This window comes from Neofelis nebulosa, chromosome 6, assembly GCF_028018385.1.
Source record: "Neofelis nebulosa isolate mNeoNeb1 chromosome 6, mNeoNeb1.pri, whole genome shotgun sequence".
Taxonomy (NCBI): Eukaryota; Metazoa; Chordata; class Mammalia; order Carnivora; family Felidae; genus Neofelis; species Neofelis nebulosa.
This window is the reverse complement of record NC_080787.1, coordinates 82,581,670-82,608,471: the sequence shown is the minus strand read 5'-3', so window position 1 is coordinate 82,608,471 and position 26,802 is coordinate 82,581,670. Positions and strand designations below refer to the sequence as shown.

Below are 26,802 nucleotides of genomic sequence, written 5' to 3'. Positions count from 1 at the left end.
AATCCACCCTCAATCAAAAGAGATTCAGGATGACTCAGAGACCCTTAAGGTAATTAGATTGTTCCTCTTTATGAAAAAGCAAAATTCTGTGTGAATGAATTGAGACATTTCCAGGGAGTACCTTTCATAGGTTGTAAATGGTTTCCACCTGCAGATTTGATGTTGAATGCCAAGGGGTAGGTTGATGAGCAGGAGAATATCCCATAAGAGGTACTCCCGGGGATGTGTCAGAATTGTGTGTGTGAGGGATCGTAAAATCTGGGCTGCCCCAAGAGCACAGATCACCAGTCTGCAGGGCAGAGTGGCAGCACCCTGTGCAAGCCTTCCATGAGTTCTCCAGTTCTATAGATGTGCTCATCACAGCAAGAAGATCTACCTAGATCCTTTCTTTTAAGGGCTGGCAATCATTTGAACGTGGGCTGCCTGGAAGTGGCAACACTTTGAAGCTGGTGTCAAGTCACCAACTCACTTGGGAAATTAGAGGCTGGGAGTCACAAAATGGGGAAAACTGTGAATATTTCCTCCTGCCAAGGGTGTAGGTGAATATAAAAAACAACCGTGACCCCTAAAAGGAAAAGAAAAAGCAACAGATGCTGAAGCGTCCTTCCTTGCCTCTTACAGCTGTCTCCCCAGTGGAGGTAGGCTGAAGACATTTCCTCTGCTGTGGGTAAGGCCTCACGAGGCATCAAGGTTGATGCCCACAGATCATCTCACATCTACCCACATATCAGTTATTCCTACATCTGTTGATCTTTGTTGATAACCTATTCCATCTACCTACCTAGTAGAAATGGATAGTTTCAGCTGTGGACTTTTAAATGGCCATTTCCCTGATGGAGAAATGCGAAATACTCTTTCTAACCTAAAGCAATCTGGGGGAATTTTCAAAGACTGAACTAGCACTCTGCAGGAAACCTAAGATTGGCCTAATGTCTCCAAAAGGCACTTACTTGCCTCCAGGGTTCTGAGCCACCAACCTTGGGCTTCCTCCCCACCAATTTCCCTTCTTCCTTGCCACATAGCCCAATTATGGGGCCCAGATGTTACGACTGCTATTGGGCTCTGGCCTGGGGCTAGAGGAAAGTGGAAGTTGCCACCAGAGGGCTTGCGGGATGAGGACTGGGGCAGAATTTGCTGGATCTCTGGCGAGTGTCACAAAATGAACGCTGAGGCAGCCACCGAGAGAAGGGCTGGGAATCGAACCAAGTGCCTTCGGTGGGGCTCTTGGGAAGCAGAGTGACGTGGCTCCCTCCATCAGGTGGAAACCGTGCAGTTCTCCCTCGACCCAACTCACGAGAGATAAAGATGTCTAAATAACCACCAGCGCCGCCGCCACAACTCTGCCTGGGCCCCGGAGGGAGGAGGAGCGCCTTTTCTGCTGAAGCAGCGACTAGGGCTTGTTTGTAGGTTCGCAATTCACCATGATAAATGTAAAGACCAATTAAGGTTTGATCCGTGCACACGGGAGGCAGACGGCGGCTGATAGTGGAACCAATTAACGAGCATGTACCCTAATTCCTGTCGCGGCCACCGGGCGCACCGCGGATCCCCAGGCGCCTGCGGCGGCTGCCCCCGAACCCCGCGCGCCCCCCCGCCCGGCCCTGGAGGGGGGCGTCCTCCTCGTGCGGGAAGGTGCGAGGAGCGGGGTCCCCAAGGGGCTGGGGAGGGGGCGCGCCGGGCGGGGATGCGGAGAGCCAGCCGCCTACGGAGCCCAACTGTTTGTAGCCGGGGCGTGCGGGTGGGGCGCGCCGGAGTGGTCCTCGCGGGGCGGGGGCGGCGGGGGCTGGACAAGGCGACTAGCGCGAAGCCAGCCGGTGCCCCGAGGGCGGAGGACAGGTGGCCGCGCAGCCGCCGCCAGGTAGCAAACTGCTCCGGGGCTGCGCGGCGCGGTCCCAAGGCTTCGTTCGCCCCCGGGCCTGGCTCTCAAGTGGCCCGCCGCGGGGGCGACCTGGGGAAGGCGGAACGGGCAGGTGGCCGCACCCCCGGCCGGGCGCGCCTCGGCCTCTCCCCTCCTGCCCCCTCTCCCTTCTGGCTCGGCCCGCTGCCCCAGACGTGACCCCCGAGCAAGGTGTTGGCGCTGCGCGCAATCGGGGCGCGCGTGATTAATGGCCCCGAGGTCGGGGGCGGCGCAGGCACAAGCCCCTTCTTGGCTCGGCCGGAGTGTGAGGGTATCTGGGAGGAGAGCCAGGTCCTGGCCGTGGGAGCCCCCGGGACCGCGGCTGCAGCGGCGGCGCAGGAGAAGGAGGAGGAGGAGAAGTAGGTGACGCGGACTGGAGAGGCTTGTCCCCTCTGGCCCCGGGGCCGGCGCCACCGCAGGTCCCCCGCGCCAGGAAAGTTTGGAGCCACGGGCGCCGCGCTGGGCGGCGCGCGGGTCCCTCCCCGCGCAGTTCCCTCGGTGGGGTCTGTGCCGCCGCCGCTGCCAGGGCAGGACAAAGGCTCATTAACACGTGATGGGACCGCGCTTCATAAATGGGACTGGAGCGAGAGGGAGTCAGAGCCAGAGCGCCAGCGGAGGCAGAGGCTGGGACCGCACGAGTGTGGCGAGGCGACGGGCGCCCGGGCTGGCGGAGACCTGCGGCCCCACGCCGAGCCAGGCGGGGCGAGCGGGAGGACCCATTGAAGAGCCCGAGGAAGGGGCGAGGCTAGCGGGCGGCGGGAGCGGAGGGGTCGCCAGTCCCGGTCGTTGTCGCGGGCGGGCGCTGGAGGCAGGGGACGCCGGCGCGCGGGCAGTGTGGACCGACTGACTTACTGACCGACCGACGGAGGCACACCCCGCTCCACCCCACCCCACCCAGCCTCGCCCGCATCCCCGCGCCGGCGCCGCCTCCCTCGGCCACCCCTTCCTTCTGCACTTCTTTTCCGCCTCCGCCTCTTCTTGGCTCCCGCGGCGCCAGTGCCTTCCCCTGGCCCGGGCGGGGCGCCTCGGCTCCCGGCAGAGCTCCGTGGAGTCGGGCGGAACGTTCCGTTCTAGCAGAGAAGCAGCCCCAGCGCTGGGCGAGAGGTGCCGAGGGAGCTTCTCCCCGAGGACCGGGGGATGCGAAGGGTAAGACCTGGCAGGGTTGCGTTTGGAAATACTTTTTTCCGCCTCCCGCCCCTTCGGGTACTGACCGGTGTGGTCCCCAAGTGTCCTTCGTGGAGTTCTCATTCCGTGTGAGCGAATCGTGCGTCGATGTTTACTTAGCTGTGTAGCCCCAGCTTGCAAACTGTGGTCTGTGCTACTTCTGGAGGTTTCTTCCATTTACTAGTTATTGAATGTGTGTGCACTAACGTGTTTGTAAAAAACGTGTAATTGTGCATGTTTGAGAAATAGGCGCTTGAGTTGGTGCTGAATGTCTGCAAACCATACCAGCAACTACGTCCTCCCAGAGAAATCCATCGATCTCTGCACCAAACCTAAAAACTGTCTAAAATATTAAATGCCATATGAAGAAATGTATGTCAAATAATAAACTTTTGGTATAGAAAATATAGCTGCAGGAGCCACTCTGCTTTAAGGAAAACTAAATGTACATTTAATATCTAGATTTGAATGTTGATGGAACCATTTAACTCCGAACTAGCCATTAGATGAAAAAAGTTGCTGTGTTTTTTGAAGACATTTCTTGGTAAGGCTCACAATCATAAACGGCTCACCTCTCCAATGCAAATGTTTGCAGTGATAAACACCATAAGCCGTCATTTGGTCATTTGAAAGTTTGAAAGCAACATGCATGTTTCTAATTTTAGTTTTAAATTAAACAAATGAGAAAAAAATTAGTAATCTATTAATCATTTTGCCTCCCATCTTTTTTATTTCCCTTTAAATTAAATGCGATTCTTGTCTTTGTTGTTGCTTTCATGATATATTAAGCATCCTTGGACATTTAATAAGAGATTAGAACAGATTTACTGTTTTTAAAGGTGTTGAAAGATCTCTATGGGTCCCATAACTTCTCCTCATTTTTTATTACCAAGTTAATATCTTTTCAACAAAGGGGGAAATGCAATTTCTTAGCAGAAACTCAGTGGACATTGAGTATCAGTGGGGTGACCACTGCCATCAATCTATTTTGCAGAATATTGAGAAGCTCAGAGCAACTAACCTTTAAGGTTCCCATAGGACTTTATCTGATTTAAAGTGTTGCTTTTCTAATCCCACCCTACTGACAGTTTGCAAGGGAAGATACACTGATTGATTTTTCTCTGTCCCTTTTTCTCCCCTTGGTAGTCCTTCTAGCTCCCCCCATCTCTAACCCAGTTACAAGCAATTTTATCAAAATAAAAGGCCATGCATAGTTTCTTAAGTGAGACCAATAATTTTCTGATTATATCCATACATGAACAGAATCCACGCACCTCCAGAATTTTAAATGTTGCCTGCTGCAAGCAGTTACTTATGGGCACAATAGCAGTGGCTGTAGTTGGGCAAGAGGCAAGAGGATGGACATGGTTTTCAAAAAACTAATCCATATGAGGTTATCAAGAGAACTTACTGTAAACAGACTCTTTTTGTTCCAAAGATGTCTCCCACTCCAGGCAAGGAGCAATCCTGGCTGAGGTAAGTATCAAGTGTCTGATGGGGAGAGGTCTCATTGTGTTCCTAAGTCTCTGTGGGGGTAAAGTGATACCACAGGGCGGAAATGCTCAGCACTGACCTTTCTAAAATAAAATTACTATGCTTGCATACTCCTTGTCAGGAAGGCAGATTAGATATTCACGCCCCCCCCCCCACAATTTAATAGGTAGCCTCCACATATACGCATACAAAAAGAATGTTGTGGCTAGTCCCTTCAATAAACCATAGGTGATATTATTTAATTTGGTGTGTAAAGTTTTACATTTTGGTGAAAATCCGATTTTACGTTGGAGTAGTGCTGGGCTTTGTTTGTTATCCACTGTTTTCTGTCTTTTTCTGTTACCCTTTTCCCAGTGGACTGTGTGCCTCCCTGTCGCCTGTGAGATCGTTCTTCTCTAATAAGCCTAGCTGCAGGATCAGTGTGTTCTTTTTGGCATTTCAAAATGTTAAAATAGTGAAATTTGTTAAATGTTACCAAGATGAAACTGCTGGGAATGAAATTCTCTGGGAGAACCACTCTATCTGTGGCATATTATAGTCTATTCCAAAAGAAAACTCCTCGCATCGGTTTACCTATTTTTTCAAGAAAGAAGCAGCCCCATTGATTGTGTTGATAAGTGTTTAGTATGCAGTGTCAGCTTATTAATTACTAAGGCAAAGCCTGAAAAACTCTTTCAAAACAATCTTGTGACATTCTTCTTTGCTTTGACTCAGAATTAACATGAACCACCAGGAAATTTAGACAGGCTCCTGGGTTGCCTTGCATATTAGTGTTTGGAATTAGAATTGGAATACTTGGCTGTTTAAGACTAAAACTATTATGAAATGGAACTTATAATAGCAGTTTATAGTTCACCACGCTTACCAAATGTTTCTTCCCAGAAAACAGTTGGCCTAATAAGAAAAGGGATTATTTCCCATAATTAGCTCTCCAGGAATGCTGCAAAAAAAAAAAAAAAAAGAGTAATACATTGAATTTGGAGATACCTAACAACACATGATGAGTAAAATGAGATTTGGTTAGAGCATCTTGAATTTGGTTAGGAAGATGGAGCCTGTCCTTGAGGTAGCTGCCTGTTCTTCTTGGGGTAATTACGTTAGCTCAGTTGCCTAAAGGACACAGAGTAGAGCTTTCTCTCCTGCAAAAAAAGAAAGAAAGAGAAAGAAAAAGAAAAGGATGCCGTGTCTTCACCAGTGTGATCTGTCTCTTCTGTTTTTGTATTCATCATTTTCTAATTGAACTGACAAATTAGTTAGAGGGAATCCAGCCTTTGGGTTTAAATTATTTATAATTCTGCTTTTGCCTCTGAAAAGACCTGGTCCCAACATTGTTTGAAAAACTGCTGGGGCTGAGTTTATATATTGCACGTCTTTATTTTGAGGGACTGCAAGGTCTGCTCGTTTTTCTTTTCTTGACCAAAGAGTGATAGAGAAGTTAAAGAATAAGAGGAAATCAAAACCAATTGATGTACTTCATATTGGCAAAATTTTAACTTCATCCCCCTCCCCCATCTTTGGCTCTTTCTCAATCCTGTCCTCATAACAATGTTAACTTTCTGTTACATCTGCATAAATGCTGTTTCTGAGGGGTTGGGAGATAGGACACTTTGCCACTGAATTGTTGTCTAGTGTTCTGATAATCATTTAATTCACTAATCTGTATCTTCTTAGATTACATTGGGTTAACTGTAGAACATAGATCAACTCCAATTTCTTCCAGATATTTTCTGGACTAAAAGAAGCAATAAATGTCATCCAGAATATATATAACATGAAATTATATACTACATAATTAAAAAAATTTTTTTAATGTTTATTTATTTTTGAGAGAGAGACAAAGTTTGAGTGGGGGAGGGGCAGAGAGAGAGAGAGAGAGAGAGAGACACAGAATCTGATGCAGGCTCCAGGCTCTGAGCTGTCAGCACAGAGCCTGACGCAGGGCTGGAACTCATGCACCCAGGAGATCATGACCTGAGCTGAAATCAGATGCTTAACTGACTGAGCCACCCAGGCACCCCTGTACTGCATAATTTTATATGATTGGGATGTATAATTACACTTGTATACATATATGTGAACAAACTTTTTCATAGATGTGTATCATGACCAACACAAAAGTTTAGACCCATTGCCTTTATATATTTGAATATATAATTCAGATTTTAAATAAATACCACAAATTTGGGTGAAATGTCCAAAATTAAGGCAGCTGTGCAGATGGACACAGAAGACTCAGGCAAAAGGAGTATCCACCTTGAATCTAAACAAGGAAGGCTGTTCTGATTTTCCAGGATAGTGGAAATCTGCTCCAATCTCACGTGATCTAAGAATCTTGTAAAGATGCCAGGATGGGCATAACTACCTTTGATTATGGTTTTCTCATCAACACTGACTGATGTGTTTAATACAGTTTTCACCAGTCTTGCTAGTTGTTTATTATTTTTAGAAAATGAAGTTGGGAGAAAAAGTACAAGGTTATTACTCTGTCACAAAATGCACATCAATATCGTTATATTTGTAACATATAGCACATTGTCGTGCTATCACAAAAACCTTAAAACTATAGGAAATATTAGAGGGGGCAGGGAAGGGAAGGTTGTTTTTAGTGGTTTTCCAGGGCCTCTCTTGGTCCTACTCAAAGAGTTTGATGTTAGAAGAACTTCTATCTTAAACAGGCCTGAACGGATAATAGGTATGTTTATGACCTATCAGTGATAATAGATCACAGCCATTACATAAAGTAATCAGTGCGATTACCTCTAGTTCTTAACAGAAAATATTGAGTAAAAGGTTTCCTGGGTCATATATCTTCACTGAACAGGGTGCCTCGTGGAAAATAAAGCACATTTCATTATAATAGTTTTTCTAGTACACTTGCCATTGCAAATACATTCTTGAGCTAGTTTTCATTGATATTTTCCATATATTTGAGGCATTTTTCCATATGGCATACTGACGAATCACTTCAGCATATCCTTTAATTTAAAGTTTCATTTGGCCAGGTTAATGTCATAATTTAGTGAGCATGAGGTTCATAGTTGTGTTTGGATGGGTTTTCGAAGGAAGAATTGTTTACTAGCCAGACCTGAGCAAATGGGCCTGGCGGAGTCATAGCAGTCGTTCTGGAATACTACAAATTCTGTTTTAGCCCCCGCTGGAGAAATTTTCACACCTGCACTTAAGGAAAGCTTTCAAAGTTTTTCTTTGTTTGTTTGTTTTCTTTTCTTTTGTTTTTGAATATATGAGTTGAGACTGGTTAGTGGGAATCAGTGTCTCCTAGCCAACTCTTTTTTTAACCTATGGTGCTGTTGCATTATATCCTGTATTTTTGAATAAGCTTATTAAGGTAGGTTTTGCATTTTGTTAATGCAACAAGGGATTTAAGTTCCCATTTCTCCTAACCTAGATGGCAAATAGTTTTTCCCTACAAGCACAATATTTTATTATCTGACTCTTATCCTTCCACTGGAGTTTGGATTCTTAATTGCGTAGAGTTTGGATTCATTGAGTAGAAATTTGATATCTTTGGCTTGATTCTTTACCATCATTATCAACTCTGAAAAGCATTTAAAATTTGTTTTTGACTTCAGGAGATAAAGTGCAGTATAGTTTCCTAAATCTGACAATGTAATATCTATTTTTTTATTCCTACTAGCAAATTCCATGCTATTGCTTTTTAAGGAAAGGCAGAGGCATTTTTCAAAGATGTGCCAGGCAATCTGTTGTGGTAGTTGAATATACTGGCAAATGCTTTCACAAACTGTGTATGTCAGTAGTATATTTAAATATAATTAAAATAAAATATAATTAGGAAATAATGTTTTTCAAAGTTTATGTTTAAATGGGAGGGTTCCCTTCTTCCCTCATTATTTCTTCATCTGTTCTTTTAGACCATATATTCAGAGAAGAATGTTGGAATATGAGTTCTATAAATTGAGTTAAGTTACAAGGAGCTTTACATTTAAATTGGTGATAAATTCCAGTGTGCTTTTTAAAAAACAAATTTCTCCTTGCACATATGGACATTCATACTATAGGAAATTTTAGAGCACTGACTTCTGTTGGTCAAGAGGCTAAACAAGATGTTTGTAATATAGCAAGTAAAGTGATATCGTGTAGTGTGCCTTTGTCACTCATTTCCTTTTAACTCAGCTATATTTAAAAATCATCAACTTGATTTATCCTTTAGAAAAGAGACTTAATTTAATGCCACTATGATCTGTGTATGTTGGTTTATTCCAGTGTGGCTTGTTCAGTGGACCAGATTTTCAACTCATTTCGATGCACTGCTACCAGAATTTGTAAATGTTTTCTCTAGCATTTGTACAAGTTGTGGTGAGCAAGTGATATGCATGTGGAGAAGGAAAGCTGAAGAATTTAATACAGAACCAAAGTAAGCAAAAGATTGTCCCAAGAGTCCTGTGTCTTTGCATACATGGGGATTTGACTTCAGAAGATAGACAACTACTTTTGGAAATTATATCAAACTTCTTACAAACAACAGCCAGAAAAGGGAAAACCTTTGAATGATTTTAGTCCTCAGCTAAGGAAATGAAGGATGAGTAATCTATGATCCATTTTTATTGATGAAATAATTAAAGAGGAAACAGTCTGCCCAAAGTCAGATATTTAAGTACTTTGGGATACATTTCCATGTATTTATAGCTTTTAGGTATTTTTGCAAGATATATGCCAGCTATAAGCAGTATGAATTGCATAATCTAATTCTGTAAGTTAATTTGCAGCCGGTCTGCATTACTTAGACCTCCTGCAAGATTTCAATTTTAGTTTGTTGTTTTCTGGGTTCATCTCCTGCGATACATTATTTTACAGTTTGGGGAAGAGAAGAACAGAAACAGAAACATTTCCAGCTTAAAAAAAAATAAGCTGAAATGTTACCTACTTTTACTGGTTTCCCTTCTTTTATTCTCAGCCATCCTTCCCAGGGGCGTCGAAAGGAATGGCTACCAGTTCTAGAGAACTTTGCACATATAGACTTTGTAAATAGAATTAGGAGAAAATTGTGTGGAGTTCTTAATTTATGCCTCAGTGCTGGGTAAGTACATATTATATCTTGAAGCCACATTGCTTTGTTGGACAAAAATATAACAATAAGTTTGCTGAAGAAGTGCAGAGAAGCCCAAATTGTACACTGAAAAACCTTGAGAGGTTCCCCACTCATTATATTTATTTTCAGGCGAGACCACATTATTCTATTTCAGTCACATAGAAATATCTTGGTTTTAAACGTCTTTTAGAGACTACTTTGTCATGAGTGGGCTCCCTTAGCAATCCATTTCAATGATCTAAAAGCCTATACTAGAATATTCCTTGTTCCTGTCTAACCTCAATTCTTCTTAAAGGTTAGTTTTTATTTCTCCCCCTCATTTAGTGTTTCTCATGGGCCTCCGTAATCTTTAACAGTAGCTTTTAAACTTTAGAGTGTGTTAGAATCTCCCAGAGGCCTTGTGCCCCAAATTCTAAGGTTTCTGACTCGGTAGGTCTCAAGTGAACCTGAGAATTTGCAGTTTTTTTAAGTACGGCTGGTGGGGAGACGACCCCTTACGAACCTCCGACCTGTAAAAGAACTGTGTGCACTCACAGACCACTGTGTGACTTCTCACACTGTTCTTTGAGATGTGTCCTAGATGTCCAGCCCATTCTTACCTATCTTACTTCCTAATTCTTCACCTTCACGTCACTTTTTCTGAATACCTGCAGTTCCTCAGCTCTGTGCATAATCGCAAAATTGCATCACACAAATCTCAGGAAGAGTTTGACCTTGAATGAGTACAATAAAATTACCTTATGGTTTCAGTGACATAAAAATCTTATACTTGCATCCAATTTGCACACTTACTTCTTAATCGGAACTACATTTTCAAAGCATATTCTCCATCTTTACTGAAACCTAGTTCAGTTCTGTTTGTATACAATTATTTGCATCTTTTATTGTATCTTTTTCTTGAGAGACAGAGAGAAAACACGCAGAGAAGGGGCAGAGAGAGAGAGAGAATCCCAAGCAGGCTCCCTGCTGTCAGCACAGAACCTAATGTAGGGCTCGAACTGACAAACCGTGAGATTGTGACCAGAGTCGGGCGCTTAGCCAACTGAGCCACCCAGGCACCCCTATAATTATTTGCATCTTGAAAACATATTTTTATGTTTGTATCTTGCATGTTAGTACACACTTAATTTTTTTTAACATTTCAGCTAAAGAAAGTGGCACATAAGTACCTAGTTTCTAAAATCATGGTTGAAGGGAACCCTGGCTTTATACAATAAGAACTTATTTAAAATTATTCCAGTGAAAAAATGATAGGAAGGAAATTGAACTATTTAGAAAGCTACCATATCTTGATTTGTATGAGTACTTGAACAAATATTCACTTACCTTGTGAAATATTCCATTTTAGCCCCTGTAATGATAAATACTTTTCTGTTCTTTTTTATCACATAATTATGGCCTGTGTTGGTGATTTTGTATCTGCAAATTTGAGAGCCAAATGTTTTGTAAAATAGAAATGAGTTGGGTTTGTTATTAGAATTGATTTTGGGCTCCTGAGATATCCCCATCTTACATTTAGCATCTGTTGGCATAAACATATAATTTGTTTTTAGTAGAACTACTTTCCTTTTCTCATCTTTAATTACTTTCTTGAGGCAGAATTCCAAATATTCACAATTAATTTTTATCAATATATTAAATTTTCTCAATGCCCTTTTGCCCCAGAAAAGCAATTAAAAATTTAGTTTTTGTATGGAGTAGTAATAACCCATTTTAATCCTCCATAACATATTTTCTTATTTATGTTTTAATTAATTCAGTTGTAAGATACATGAAATGTTGTAGCAGGAAGAGAAGTTGCTCAACCAAAGCAAGAACTATGTCCACTGAATAGAATAACAAATTGATTCCTGAGGGTTTATAAAAGCCATTCCATCTAGTTGTTGAATTTTCACATAAACTTCTCTTGACAAGTTGTTTTCAAAACATACTTGCACATGGGGAAACCCATTTGGGAAAGATTAATGCATAATAACATGTATTTGAGATAGGGAAAAAGTTCATTATCATCATCATTTCATACATTGTCTTTAAAGGCCTATCAATAGCATGTAAGTAGGATTCATTCAAGGTTGTGCACATCACAGAAATCTCTCTGTATATCATGGCTGTGTGCCTCAACATTGAGGTTCATGACACACACCGGGGTAACTAAGGATAAGAATGAAAGGTAGATACCTGTTCTTTTGCCTCTAGCTTCCACTTGCCATCAACATAACTTCTGTTTAATAGTGGGATAAAAGATCCTGGGGTAAATAATTGTTGATGCCTTTTATATAACCTTTACATTTGGGGAGTTTTTTTTTTCCAGGTAACTCTTTCGTGTATTAGACCAAAACTCAGTTTTAATTCCCTAACATAACCAGCTGACTTTATGCCAAGGAAAACTATCCACAGTTAAACACCATTCTGCTAAGATAGATCTGCCATGCTGCTGATGAGCACCAGTAAGCATTTAGGTATTGAGTACCTGCCCTGTGCCAGGCAGAGGGCATGCGAGGCATATAAGACAGGTCCCTATTCTCAAGGCGTTCATGATTTGAAGGGTTCAGCAGTGCCCAGCCTCTGTCCTGGGAGAAAACCTCAAAGCAAATATAGGAAGGGGATTACACAACCCAATTATTGAGATGCACAACCCCAATATTGTTTGATGATGAAATATCATATGCCTATTACATGTTTTCATATCCTACTGTATTCTGTCCTCTGTGGGAGGAGAAGGACAGATGGGTGGCTTTTATTTGATGGAGTGGAGTGGGGTGGAAAATCATTCCTCTTGCTTCCTTGACCCATATCTATTACACGGGTATAATACATGGATATGTATTTAATGTCTACATTGCTAGGCACAGATATGTGCCCAATAAAAATGTGTTACATGAAGCATGCGAGGGCCTGTAACTTTGTATCCATCAGCCACACTGCTGTAGTAACACCGCTTTGTGATCTTTGGGCACCAGAGATCTGTCACAAGCACTCCCTTGTTGGAGCCTAAGGTTTACAAAATTTCTTTTTCCTTGATTCCAGCCACCATCCTAGGAACAGGCCACAGAGAGTCACCTGTCTGAGCCGACCAAAACTATTCTGCTCATGGTGGGAAGTTGAGTGATTTCAGGGAGTTTGAATTTGTCCATATGGGAATGAATATTTCAAACTTTTGTTCACTAACAACCATCATGTCTCATTCAGACCTAGAGAAATTGTCCTCTCTCTTCCTCGCTGGTATTGTGGAAACTGTCATTATTGTCCACATTCCTTACAATTAATTGAAGGGGAAAAAATCTGTCTAATTTTTTAAAAATAGTGAAAAGACAAGTTACATTTTATTTATTATTTGCCAACAGTCACTGAAAATAAGGTGCTAATCCAGGGTTAGGATTTATTGCTTATAGTTAATTATCATACTTGTCCCTGGAGACCACAGGGCAAGAATGATTTGCAAGTGCTGTGGGCAATCTTTTGCTGTCAACAGATCTTCCTTGAGATTTTAGTTGTTTATTGTGTAAAGTGATCACGTACTGTCTAGTACCTCCTTTTCCCAAAATCAATTCTTCCCCCTTCCGTAGAAACAAAGAAAAGTGTCTTATTAAATGGTCCCTGGACTTCAAAGTTAAGTGCAGGGACTTGAAGTTACACAGACTTGGGTTGAGTTTAGCTCTGCCCTCTAGGTAGAGACCTTGGGCAAAGCATTTTACCACTCTAAGCCTCAGGTTTTTCATATGTAGAATGGGGATTATAATAGCACCTAATTCATGTAAATATATATATATATATATATAGCACACAAATATTCTAATTTTTCTTATTAAAACATTTGGGAATTGGAATTTTCTCTATTGTGCATTTAATCACCCAGATCACCCAATCACTCTGAGATCTGAACCTGGAGAAACAGGACTTGATTTTTCATTGGACTTAATTTGTATGCTCATGGATTCAAAGAGAATGTATTCTTTTGTTGAAAGATGAAGGAAGAAGCTGAAAGGTATGCTGCACCATTGGACAAAAAGTAGCATGCTTTAAACTACTTCTGTCTTTGGTAATGAACTGTCAGATAATCTATCTGCTGGGTTCTACATATTTTATGGGCTGGAATAATACATCACTTTTGACTTTTAATGGCCAAACTTCACATGCAAGATAAAGACAGTCTTAAGGAGTATTTGTATATGGACCATGGCTTCAATTGAACTGAAAATTTTGCATGTTCTCTTTTAAGGGAAAGCTGCATCAATTATGCTTGATCACTTCCTTTACAGATATGTAGAAAAAGTAGCTCTCTCTAAAAAAAGATATAGGCACTTAGAGGAAATATCAAAATAGCAGAACAGGGGTGCCTGGGTGGCTCAGTTGGTTAAGCAACCAACTCTTGATTTTGGCTCAGGTCATCATCTCATGGCTCTTGAGATCAAGAACCCATGTTTGGCTCTGTGCTGATAGCAGGAAGCCTGCTTGGGATTCTCCTTCTCCCTCTCTCTCTCCGCCCCTCCCCCACTCATACTCGCTCTCTCTCTCTCTCTCTCTGTCTCAAAATAAATAAACTAAAATAGATAAATAAACTAACTTTAAAAATAGTAGAACAAAATTAAATGGAAAATGGATAAATAGAATTGGCTGTAAAGCCAACAAATCATTTCATTTATATCATTAATTTGCTTTTGTGATAGGCTTTTCTTATGGAATCATCACCTCATAGTGAATGTTTAATCTGATGTAGTTTTAAAGGTATTAATTCTTAAGCCCTAAAATTCTTTAAATTTTAATAAACCTTAAATGTTAAATAATAAACCTTTAAATGTTAAATAATTTATAGCCTTATAAATGCCTTAATGTCTATTTAGTTCATATTAATTGATGTATTTTTATGAAATATATTTTTTTACTAACAAAGACCAGAGAAAATGGTGCATTTAATAACTTCTATTCCACATTAGAAAATATATGAAAAGCTAAAGCTTTGAGAACCAACCAAGCATTACCTACATAATGGAATTTTCTTTTATATATGGGAAAAGGAGCTGACATTAATACAAAGAAGAAGGATTATGTATTTTTGCCTGAATTATCAGGATAATTAAGTCAATCCTTTATTTCTCTTTGCTAGAAGATAATGCAAAAAGTGACCAAACTACTTGAATAATTCCCAAACTCTGGTGGTTATGTAAGAGTTAGAAAAGACTCAGTTGCCCATTCAACCATAGCAGAAGCATCATAGAGTGACAATGTTGGCCCGTGAGATTTGCCATGAATATTGAGGACATGTCTTAGACATAATGCAATTATAAGGGTCAACTAAAATTTTCCTACCAACTTTAGAGAAATATATTATCAAGTAATTTTTTCTTAATCAAATTAGTAGAAACCAGACTTGTTCCTAGAAATGAATGGAGAATAATAAATACATCCACTGGCACCTTCATTCTCTTGAACCTTCACAAGGCTCTTTTACAGGGCTAGCTGAGCAGAACACAAAGCCAACAAAGAAATTAGGGAGAACGATAGGGTTAAGCAAGGGCCTGGGACTCATGCATTTGACATTTTGGACTCTTATCAGCCTAGAAACTATGAGATTGGCATTGTCTCCTTAAAGCATTTATAAACGTAGGATATTAGAGAAGGATCCCGGCGGGGGGGTGGGGGGGGTGCTGATACAGTCTATATCAGGAGCACTGGTCCTTCTGATGTGTCTAGAGGGTTTTCTGCCCAACTAGACGTGACATCCTGCAGGGAGCAAATGTTGCCTCCTGCCTGTTTCCTCAGAGATGCCGCATAGGCCAGAACTGCAAAGATTTGGACTCCAGATAGAACAGCAATAAATATCTAAATTATTAAAATGTCTCTTTAAAACAAAGAAAGTCTTCAGCAGGGCAACAAAGACTAAAATAGCCTGCTATTAATTATATTGATATAGAAAAGACTCTATTTGAAGTCTTGTTTTGTTATTCAGTGCTCACCTTAATGAGGACACGGATATTTTATACCCTTAAGGGTTATAGAAACAAAGATGTGACTCTAGGTAGACTTTAGAAAACTTTATGCTGCCGGTGTACCCAGAAAATTTCTTTGATGATACCACAGCCTGCCAGTTAATGCAGAAGTTTGGGGGTGGTAGATGGAAAACAAGTGTGCGTGTAGTGAGGTGGACAAACACAACAGGTGATGTCATTCTAAAAACTTGAGTCGTTTCTTTTTTTAAATAATAGATTCAACACATGGAAATATTTTTCATTTTTATAAAAGCATAATTTATAGCTTAAATTACTAGAACAAGTTGATTGTATTTTTAAAAACAGAATCCTAGGAAAATCCCCTTAAATGTCATTCAATCATTGTTTTACTATAACAGTAATAAAAACCAACTGCTTCTTTAATAGGTGCATCTATGCACCTTGCTAGAAATTTCCAATTATGATTTTCCCAGTCGCACACAAAAACACAATTAATGGCAGCTGCATCCCCCAAAGCCTAAACTATATTACTAGTGAACTCTCAAAGAAAATTCTCAATGCGAAAGATAATCAGGTGAAAATTACTGTAATAATCCAAATGTAGAAATAAAGGGAAGAATTACTGAAATGCAGAGGACCACTTTCCCATCGTGATCCCATTAACTGTTAAAATAGCCTGTGCACAGTGGTACTTTGACATTACTGAGATCCTTGAACTGCAGAAAATCCGTGTATACTTTAGAACTGTATTCCTTAATTAAGGTTGCCTGATACTGGACAGAAATTACTCTATATTTCATAACCACACCATGCTCTGGCTCAAATGTAACAAGTTAGTTTGTTTTAATGAAAGTCCTTGGTTGCATTAACGTGGAAAATGTGAGCACATATGTGGTGATCTTAATACAGAGTAAGTCACAGGCACACATGTTCTGCATTGCTGAAGAAAGATCTGTGATCTTTTGTTCATCACTGAAGAAGCTTTATAGCTCTTCCAGATACTAAAATTTTAATCCTCCAGGTCATGCCAGTAGGCAGATTTACCTAGATGGGCTGGCATAGGAAATAATGACTTAGTAGGAGGTAGTCTTAATTACTATTGACAAAATGCCTTAATTTGAGTTTGTAAGAAGCTAGAAGACTTGAATATGATACAGAAAGCAAAATGGCTTTATTCTGGTTACTGTTAGTGCTTAAAACAGTGCATAAAGTCCAAAAGCAAAAATTCTGGGGTCTGACAGACACGGGTTCCACTACAAACTCTTCGTCTTCCGGACAATTTGCTTAACATTAACAACTAATGATTTCCATTCCTTTATGTGAAATGGTGATTATAAATAAGCACCTGATAGACTTGTCATGACAATTTAATGGTAGAATATGCATAAAGTCTTTGGAATACCTGGGGTATAATAGAGTTCCAAATAAAGTTTCCTCCTCCCTCACCCCTGTGTGCATCTGCTATTTCCTTCATGCTTTAAGTGCTGAGACAAAAATGAAAACTGAATAAGCAGCCTGTGATCTAACAAAGCAATGTGTTATCTTGAGATAATAATTTATGGTAAGAGTCATAGTACTAAGTAATGATAACAATTAATATTTATTGAAGATTTATGTTTTGTGCCAGGCAGTATGTTAAGTGCTTTACCTGCCTTTTTAAAATTTAATTTCTATGGGGCGCCTGGATGGCTCAGTCTGTTAAGCGTCCAACTTCAGCTCAGGTCACGGTCTCGCGGTCCGTGAGTTCGAGCCCCGTGTCGGGCTCTGGGCTGATGGCTCGGAGCCTGGAGCCTGCTTCCGATTCTGTGTCTCCCTCTCTCTCTCTGCCCCTCCCCGTTCATGCTCTGTCTCAAAAATAAATAAACGTTAAAAAAAATTTTTTTTAAATAAAATAAAATTTAATTTCTAGGACAATTCTGTGATTTAGGCAATATCATCATCAAACTCATCCCCATTTTGTAGATGAAATGCTGAGGCTTAGAGAGATTAACTACTCGCCCAAGTACAAGTCTCACAGTAATCTTGGTCTTCTAACTCCTAATTCAGTGTTTTCTTCATTACTAGTGTTTTGACTGGTTGGAATTAGTGGGGAAAAGAAGGGATATAGTAGCGACCCTGGCTTCGGTTAAAGGGATGATGGTTCATCAAGGCTAAAAGCAGCTCTAGACATACTGTCTAATATGGTAACCAGTAGCCACGTGTGGCTATTAAGAACTTCAAACATGGCTGGTACCACATGTTGAAGTGATAATATTTTGGATCCACTGGGTTAAATAAGGTATCAAAATTATTTTCACCTTTTACCATTTCCTTTTTTACCTAGATAGTGGAAACTTTGATATTGTATATGTGGCTCACATTACATGTTTATTAGACAGCACTGTTCTAGAACCAGAACATCTGGGTTCATTCTGGCTCTACCACCTACTGGCTGTGTGAATGGCGAGTTACTTACCCTCTCTGTGCCTTTCATCTGTGAAATGGGGATAAGAACGGCACCCACCTCATAGGGTCATTGTGAATGATAAGCAGTTTGAATACTTACCTGGCAGGGGAAATATCCTGATCACGATAAGCAATTTGATACACATAAGAAGGTCAGGATGCCACCTACACATAAGCTCTCCAGAAGTGCTTAAAAAGGGAAAATCAGCAAGATTTAGTAGTCTTCTTATTATAAAGGCCAAGAAAGAAGAGGAGTCCATGGTAAGTTCAAGGTATGAGCTTGGGCAACTTAATACAGTTATTCATAATTCCATAAGAAATGTGAAGAGACATGACTGGAGGCCATTTGCTACAGCAGTATCTGTAACAACAAGAAGTGATAACCTAAACCTTCATCAGAAGGAGGCTGGTCATGTTCATTTAGTGGATACGTGAGGCACCTGCTAAATGGAGGGGGGGTTCGTGGACCAATGTGCAACTGTCTTCACGTATACTTGTAAATGGAAAAGCAAGCAGCGGAACAGTATGTATAGCATCTTAGTATCTGTTAAAAATAAAGCAAAGAGGAAATGAATTTATATATCTGCTTGAATATGCATGCACAGTATCTTTGGAAAGAGTAACAAGGACCTTCTTGCCACTGAGGAGGAAAACTGGGTGGCTGGGACATGGGGACGAGAGAGCCTGGCTTTGCTGTATATCCTTCTGTGCTTTTGAATTTGGAATCGTATGAATGTAATATATACATATAAATGATCAAAATTTCAAATAAATTCGTTTTTAATTGGGCAGCGTGAAGGACGAGTAGTTACTTGACATAGGAGGACTTAGGGGTTGGAGTTACTGGACTGGCTCCCAGGAGGAGATGTTGGGCTCAAGTTTTGATTTTCAGGCCAAATATCCATTGAATTCATTACCTTTCTCTCCTCTAATTTTAAGAAAAGACAAAGAAGTAGTATTAAATCACTGCTTTAATGCACCAGTTAATAAAATTCAACTGCCACTATTAGGTTCACATGAACATTTCTAAGGGAGACCGGCCCTCTCTTTCTCATCTGCTATTGTGCATCAGGCTGGTGAAACACATAAGAAAAAAGACACCACTCCTGTGCTTGGAAGCCATTTTCTAGTTATGGAAATAAATATGTAAGCTCATGATTAAGTGATATGGTGGGGCCTGTAATAGAGGGAAAGCCTGGGGGAACTAGTTCTGCCTGGTGGGGAGGGCTAGCCAAAGAGATGTCAGAAATGGAGGTAACTTAATGTAACGGAGAGCTTGGAAATGGGTATTTCGGACAGAGGGAGGCTGAGAGGAAAGAAGGAAGGTGTGCAGGTGTGATCCAAAGAGCTGCATGCCTTCCAGGGCCAGAAAGCGCTGTGTTTTAGTACGGGTGGGAGTTGAGAGACAAAAGTCAGATATGAGGATATGCCAGGACCATTCACAGCTCTCTCACAAATTGTGGCCATTTTCTGAATCCCTCAGATTGCAGGTGAAAATTTTCATTTGTAAATGGAGTTGTTTAGCAAAGGGAGGTTTGCAAAGAGCAGAGTTGATTCAAGAGACAGCCTGGACTCAGGTGTGGCAGAATGTGGGGAGGTGGGCCACATTTAGCCACTGTCCCTGGTTCAAATTACTGTATAAACGGAACAACCCCCCCCCCCCCCACATCGTGATACTGAAGGTATTCATTTAAATTTTTTTTTCTTTGCCTCCATATTCTGTTTCCACTCACACTAATCCTACATACTCTTGGCATAAGCATCCTTTCCTTGGGGAAGCCTCCTTCAACCCCCTAGACTGGCTGCTCCCACAGCATCTTGCATATCACCAGTCACAGCTGCCACCACACTTCATCATAATTACGGGGTCAGCTGTCTGTCCTCTGCCACACAGTATACTTCATGTGACAGGGACTCTTTCTCGATACTCTTAGCCTCTCTATGCCTACCTACCACAGTGCCTGGCACATAGTGGGTGCTTCATAATTTGTCAAAGGGGTGAATAAATGAATCATTAATTCAGATAGGTAGGATCTCTGTGTTTTAGCAGGAGGACTCAGATCCTTTTAATTTGTTCCAAGGTAGTAACTATCTCCCTCTCCAATACAGTGTGATATGTTTTTAAAAAAGAAAAATACAATTAGGAAGTAAAATGCTGGTTTTTATGATTACTTTAAAATTATTATAGGTATCACTCAGTCCTTCTAATATCTTTATAAGCAAAAGAGCCTAATAGCCACGTTTTAAATAAACATTTATAAATAGTGAAATCAATTCTCTGGATGTTTATTTTGAAACAAAAACAAATTGCTTCGCTTAGAATTGAAGAACCCTTAAAATTTGGCCTCCTTTTCTCAGTCGTCCTCATTTCTGGTGCCATCTACCTGGAAAGACTGGGACTCCATAAAGGCCTGTTTCCTGTCTCCCAGCATGCTTGTGTCACTGCACCACTCATGGGGGACACTGTCAGGAAGCACTCTCCCATCATCACCGCTTTCCAGGGTTAAAGATCTTGGTCTTCCCATGAGCCTCAGTGCAAGTTTGCCCTTCATGACATTTGTCTTGGTTGGTGTGGACATTTTTGAAATTCACCTCAGCCATAGCTTGGTCCACATGTCTCCTCTGGGAGAGGAAACTTGCCTAACAGAGACAGGCCAGAATCCAGATCTTTTCCCATGGAAGGATCCTTTGGTTCTAAACCTCTCTTCCTCCTCCTTCGCACTCAGCACACAGGCCGTGCAACACAGTTCCTGATTCCGCACCATCTTGCTTTGGGGTTGTGCTGTATGTTCAGTCTTACCTGTACGACAAGATGGTGAGTCTTCAAGAGCAGACGTTGTGTGACGTGTCGCTCTCCCCCATCCCCACCAGCGTTAGGACACTGCGTGTATGTGACAGTAGAAGCCGGGTGGTAAACACTTCCTAATGCGACCATGAGGTGCATGCCATGCCCAAGGCACATTTCCTTTAGCTTGACAATCAGGAAGTCTGTACAGGATCACACAGTGACTTAAATCCAGGCAGCTTAAATAATGAAAGAGATATTTTTTGGTGGGTGCCACCAACATCACCAACTTCGGGTGGCTTTTCTCTGACTGACTGACTCATTTTGTTGATTAAATCTGACAAGAATTTCATTTAGGCTCAGAGACAGGAATGAAGTAATGTGATGGTACACATTTGGGATATTTACAGTAGGTTTTAAAAAAATTATTGTTATTCTCCCAGTCTTCTCACCATTCAGCTTATTTGTTTTCCCTCCTGTTAGGATTCCCTGCTGCGGGTCTCCTCCTCAGTCATTTTGAGTTTGGCCTAATCCAAGACGGAGGTTATGAAGTCTATCCTAGATGGCCTTGCTGATACCACCTTCCGCACCATCACAACAGACCTCCTCTACGTGGGCTCCAATGACATTCAGTACGAAGATATCAAAGGTGACATGGCATCCAAATTAGGGTACTTCCCACAGAAATTTCCTTTAACTTCCTTTAGGGGAAGTCCCTTCCAAGAAAAGATGACTGCAGGAGACAACTCCCAGTTAGTCCCGGCAGACCAGGTGAACATCACCGAATTTTACAACAAATCCCTTTCATCCTACAAGGAGAATGAGGAGAACATCCAGTGTGGGGAGAACTTCATGGACATGGAGTGCTTCATGATTCTGAACCCCAGCCAGCAGCTGGCCATCGCCGTCTTGTCCCTCACACTGGGCACCTTTACGGTTCTGGAGAACCTGCTGGTGCTGTGTGTCATCCTTCACTCCCGTAGCCTTCGCTGCCGGCCCTCTTACCACTTCATCGGCAGCCTGGCAGTGGCCGACCTCCTGGGCAGCGTCATTTTTGTCTACAGCTTTGTTGACTTCCACGTGTTCCACCGCAAAGATAGCCCCAATGTGTTTCTTTTCAAACTCGGTGGGGTCACCGCCTCCTTCACGGCCTCAGTAGGCAGCCTGTTCCTCACGGCCATTGACAGGTACATATCTATTCACAGGCCCCTGGCTTATAAGAGGATTGTCACCAGGCCCAAGGCCGTGGTGGCATTTTGCCTGATGTGGACCATAGCAATTGTGATTGCTGTGCTGCCTCTCCTGGGCTGGAACTGCAAGAAGCTGCAGTCTGTTTGCTCAGACATTTTCCCGCTCATTGATGAAACCTACCTGATGTTCTGGATCGGGGTCACCAGTGTGCTGCTGCTGTTTATCGTGTACGCATACATGTATATTCTCTGGAAGGCTCACAGCCACGCGGTCCGCATGATTCAGCGCGGCACCCAGAAGAGCATCATCATCCACACGTCAGAGGACGGCAAGGTGCAGGTGACACGGCCCGACCAAGCCCGCATGGACATCAGGTTGGCCAAGACCCTGGTTCTGATCCTTGTGGTTTTAATCATCTGCTGGGGCCCTCTGCTTGCGATTATGGTGTATGATGTCTTTGGGAAGATGAACAAGCTCATTAAGACGGTGTTTGCCTTCTGCAGTATGCTGTGCCTGTTGAATTCCACCGTGAACCCCATCATCTACGCTCTGAGGAGCAAGGACCTGAGACATGCTTTCCGGAGTATGTTCCCCTCGTGTGAAGGCACCGCACAGCCTCTTGATAACAGCATGGGGGACTCGGACTGCCTGCACAAGCACGCCAACAACACAGCCAGTGTTCACAGGGCCGCGGAGAGCTGCATCAAGAGCACGGTCAAGATTGCCAAGGTGACCATGTCTGTGTCCACAGACACGTCTGCCGAGGCTCTGTGAGCCTGACGCCTTCCTGGCAGCCCAGGAAAAGAAGTTCATTTTTTTTTAAAGCTTAAAATCTAGAAAAGTCTGTCGTCTCATCGGTTATATTTTTTTAAGTTTACCATGCTCAGTGAAAGGTGATTGTCACCAGGATCAGTTATCAGTTCTCTAGCATTTCAATAGCATAGGTACTGAAACTCAGTTCTTCAGGAGTTTACAGTGAAGAAAGCCTGCTGCTTATGTGACCGAAGCTTCTTCAGAGTCTCAGTGAAACGGGAGAGAAACCTGTGGCTACACAGTTTGAAGTCTAAGTAACCACAGGGAAACACCATCAAATGAGTAATGCCTTTGTAACCACAACTTTCATTATAATGTGAAATGTATTTGTCCATAAGTATCAGAGATGTCCATTTTTACAAGTTACAGAGTACTAAAGTAGAGCTATTTTGTAAAAATGTATTGTGTCATGTGAGATGTGTATCCGTGTTTACTGTGTGTTATTTATATTTGTCTAGTTCAGCAAAACTGAAAGGTAGACTTTCATGAGAACAGTGGAACACAAGCAGCAGATACGTGCCAGTGAGATCACTTTTTAAAAAATTATTGCCCGTGACTTTTAGACACCTTAACATTTTTTTCCAATCTATTCAAATTTGACATTGAAATAACCATAAAGGTTTATTTTTTGTTAATGCAACGGGAAGAATTTGAAGACTATCCAGAATATTGAGCAGAATTCATTGACACTTAAAAATTTGTTAGCCCTGCATTTTCATACGTGGACATTTATTATCTTCTGGACTATAGCTGTTCTGTTGGGTGATGGATTACAATCAGAATGGAAGAGAGAAGGCATATTGACTTTTCTGGCTGACATCTCTGACTTTCTTTAGTCTTTAGCTATTACTAGACCTCTTAAGACAGCATGTGTCAATCTTAATGTATATTGTTATCACTGTGCAATTGCTGTTTACTTGAAGGGTACTGCATTCTTATATTCCAGGTTTAAGTAGATTTCATGCCTGGGTGGCCAAATGAGTCTTCATTTTTTCTTAATTGAAAAGAAGTATTGTCTGGATCAGTAAAATTATACCGTGTGTGAGTGTGAATATAAATGTGTGTGTGTGTGTATCTATCCCGTAACTGTTACAGTAATGTCGTAAAGTGAGAAAACTGTGACCAAGTATAAACCGTATCACTCGCTGCATTCTTGCACATGAAGTCAGTTTCTAAAATTGAGTTCTTCCAGAAACATTGTTGATAAAAATACTCACCATAAACGTTCAGGAAATTCTCCTCCCTTCCCCCCACCTTGAGAGATTGGGTCAAGTGCTACTAAATTGACCTTTAGATATTTCAAAAGACCAGTGTCTGGCAAGGAATCATCAATGACAGACGCAAGTGAAGGTCTGTATTTACCATGTCAGTGTTGGGAAATGAGTATCTTGGTTTCTGAGCACCTAATGTCGACCAAGTCCACGGATCATCAGAAGGGAAGTGGTTCTAAATAAAGCCCCCGTGGTAACATTTTTCCATTGAGTGTGTAGTGATATGACCCTGTTTAACTAGCACTGTACTCCTCTTGCTGAAGTAGGACACCAGGTCTGGTCCATGTGGCGAAGGAGACCAGTCAGACAGTGGGCAAGACAGAGAAAGTGAGGAGCCGACACGCTTGTGACTGAAGCTTGGATGACATGTGACTCTTTCTATGCTTCATCCAGATGCCCTTGGTGACACAACCCTGGACCCAGCTTTGACTGGATAGGTTTGGGCTAAGGAGTAGACCTCTCCCCTGCTCCTCGTTAGCAAGATCTGCTGGAGTATAAAGATGAGCACGGCTTGCTGTCTTTTTATGCCCCGGTCTCATATTCTTCAATGGTGCCATGGGTGCTCAGAATTAGGCCCTTCCCTAGTTAGCATTAATATTGCTTCAGAGGCCACTTGACCCTGACAAATTACTTATAAACAGTCTCCTCCTTAAACAGATAAAGCGTGGCTCCTTGCAGGACCCAGAGGCCTGGGTAGCATGGATTGAAGTGGAGAGGTAGCATTCATCGGGTGATTTCTAGCTCTCTAGATAGATGAGCAGCCTACTGGGGCTATCTTTTGTGCAGTGTATGGTCTACAGCTGAATGTGGGCTGTGGGCCAAGCTGGGATGCATTTAACCATCTGCCTATACAGCTCAAATGTGCCTGTTGGTTGCTTCACTTTACCTCTCTGTGATATGCGGGGGAGGGCTCAGGGTGCTGGAGGATGAATAAGGTCTCTTTAGAAAAAAGAGAAAAGATTATTTACAAACACTCACCAGGGTCTGGTTCCTCGTTTGTCCGCATTATCCTTAATATCAATCCATGTGTCTCAGAGCTCACCAGGCAGGACCAACTTTCCTCTCACAGCTACGAAGACCTGGTGAAGATGAAATTCTTGTTACTTGTGAAAAATTCCAGGATTCATTTTCGAAACTGTATCTGTGTATATGTGATGTAGATTTTATAGTGTGCTGTGCTTTCAAGATATAAATCATATATAATAAATTAAGGGACAATGGGGCTGACGGCACTAAACTTGGTGCTTATTGATATTCTAAGAAATATCTGTGAAATATCATCACATACGTGTTACACTACCTTCATTTTAAAACATTTCAGTTACTTTGAGTCACTTTGACACTTTTAATATCATTTCCTAACCCAAGAGACTCCAATGTCCTCCCTAATGAATATACTCATTAAAATTACCATTCATTAGTATCCCTTAATTAGGCCCATTAACTTAAATATAATTTAAATTTCAATAAGTTTTATAAGGTCCAACCTCAGACTTACCTACATACCTCTGAGGATAACATACTTGTCCTGACCATGCATTTCACAATCACATGTGTCTTAAAAAGGGCCAAATTCCCAACCTGTTCAATTTCTTCAGAGTAATGATGGATCTTTCAGCCCTAGACCAATAGTTTCATTTAGATAAGGAGGGCTGTTTCCAAGAACCTCTAATTTTCCATTACTTATGAAATTTATATAAAAGAAACGTGGATCTGGGAGGAGCTGCAGACATATGCCTACACTTGAGATGATTCCCACACCTTCCCGTCATGTTGAGTCAGGTCTAACTGGCATTAAGTGTCAAGGAATTTGGGCTGCCTGAACCTACACTGCAGGGAATAAGTCCAACCAGCAGATGAGAATTAGGCCCTGGATGAGTAGCACTCTAATTACCGTCCTGTTGATTCATTTTTGCCATTCCACATCTGTAAAAGAGACCACCAATATCATGCGCAGAATTAGATTTCTCACAATCTAACTGTATATTTGTATGATATTTTAAAATCTCCTAAATGCTGGGCAATGGCTATTAACAATTGTCTTGCATTGGCCTTCTGATGAAATGTTAACAATGCCTATTGTAATATAGACAAAACATTTTATCTACTGATTTGGGCTGAATGTATGTAAATAGGTTTTAAAAAAAGTCAGATGTTTAAGCAGTGGCCTACAAATCAGTAATTTTCAGATAGAAGAGTTTCTTTACATTGCTGTGGCATCCTAAAACCTATCTTCACGTAAACTTAGTGTACTAGCTTGCTGGGGATCAGAGTCCCCAAGAAAGGAAACTTTTTCTTGTGATAGTATGAACCAAGATACCAGGCTATCTGGATTCTTATTTCCAATGTTTCAACTGGGAAACATAACTCTTTATTGTCTGTAAATCTAACATTATTACTTTTCCTCTTAGAAGAATATCGTATCGTTAGATGTTCGTTGAGCTGGTAACACCCTTGCAACTGCGGCAATATCTTCGTTAGTAATCTGTATAATACTTTGTACACAAGTACTAGTAAGATTGTTATTCAATGTAGCTTCAGTCATTAAATTACTATAGCAAAGTAGTACTTTCGTAATATTTACAGTGTATTAAGCCCACACTATATTTTATTTCAGTGATATAATTAAATTGTTATTTATTCGAAGAGAAAACATCCCATCATGTCTGTTGTCCAAAGTTACTTGGAATCAAATAAAAATTCTAGATTATCATGAAGAACACAAA

The 26,802-nt window shown here is 41.5% G+C and overlaps 1 protein-coding gene across 3 annotated transcripts; it reads left to right on the top strand.

Moving 5' to 3' along the window:
* The first annotated feature begins 1,610 nt into the window (after nt 1–1,610).
* On the top strand, nt 1,611–26,802 carry CNR1 (cannabinoid receptor 1). 3 transcript variants are annotated; one of them, XM_058734684.1, is made up of 2 exons: nt 1,611–1,632; nt 21,285–26,802. In XM_058734684.1, exon 2 carries the CDS (start codon nt 21,348–21,350, stop codon nt 22,764–22,766), a length of 1,419 nt encoding a protein of 472 aa, XP_058590667.1. In that variant the 5' UTR covers nt 1,611–1,632; nt 21,285–21,347; the 3' UTR covers nt 22,767–26,802. The 3 variants fall into 3 exon arrangements, with proteins under 3 accessions (XP_058590667.1, XP_058590666.1, XP_058590665.1); XM_058734683.1 differs by lacking the exon at nt 1,611–1,632 and adding an exon at nt 2,149–2,256; XM_058734682.1 differs by lacking the exon at nt 1,611–1,632 and adding an exon at nt 2,931–3,043.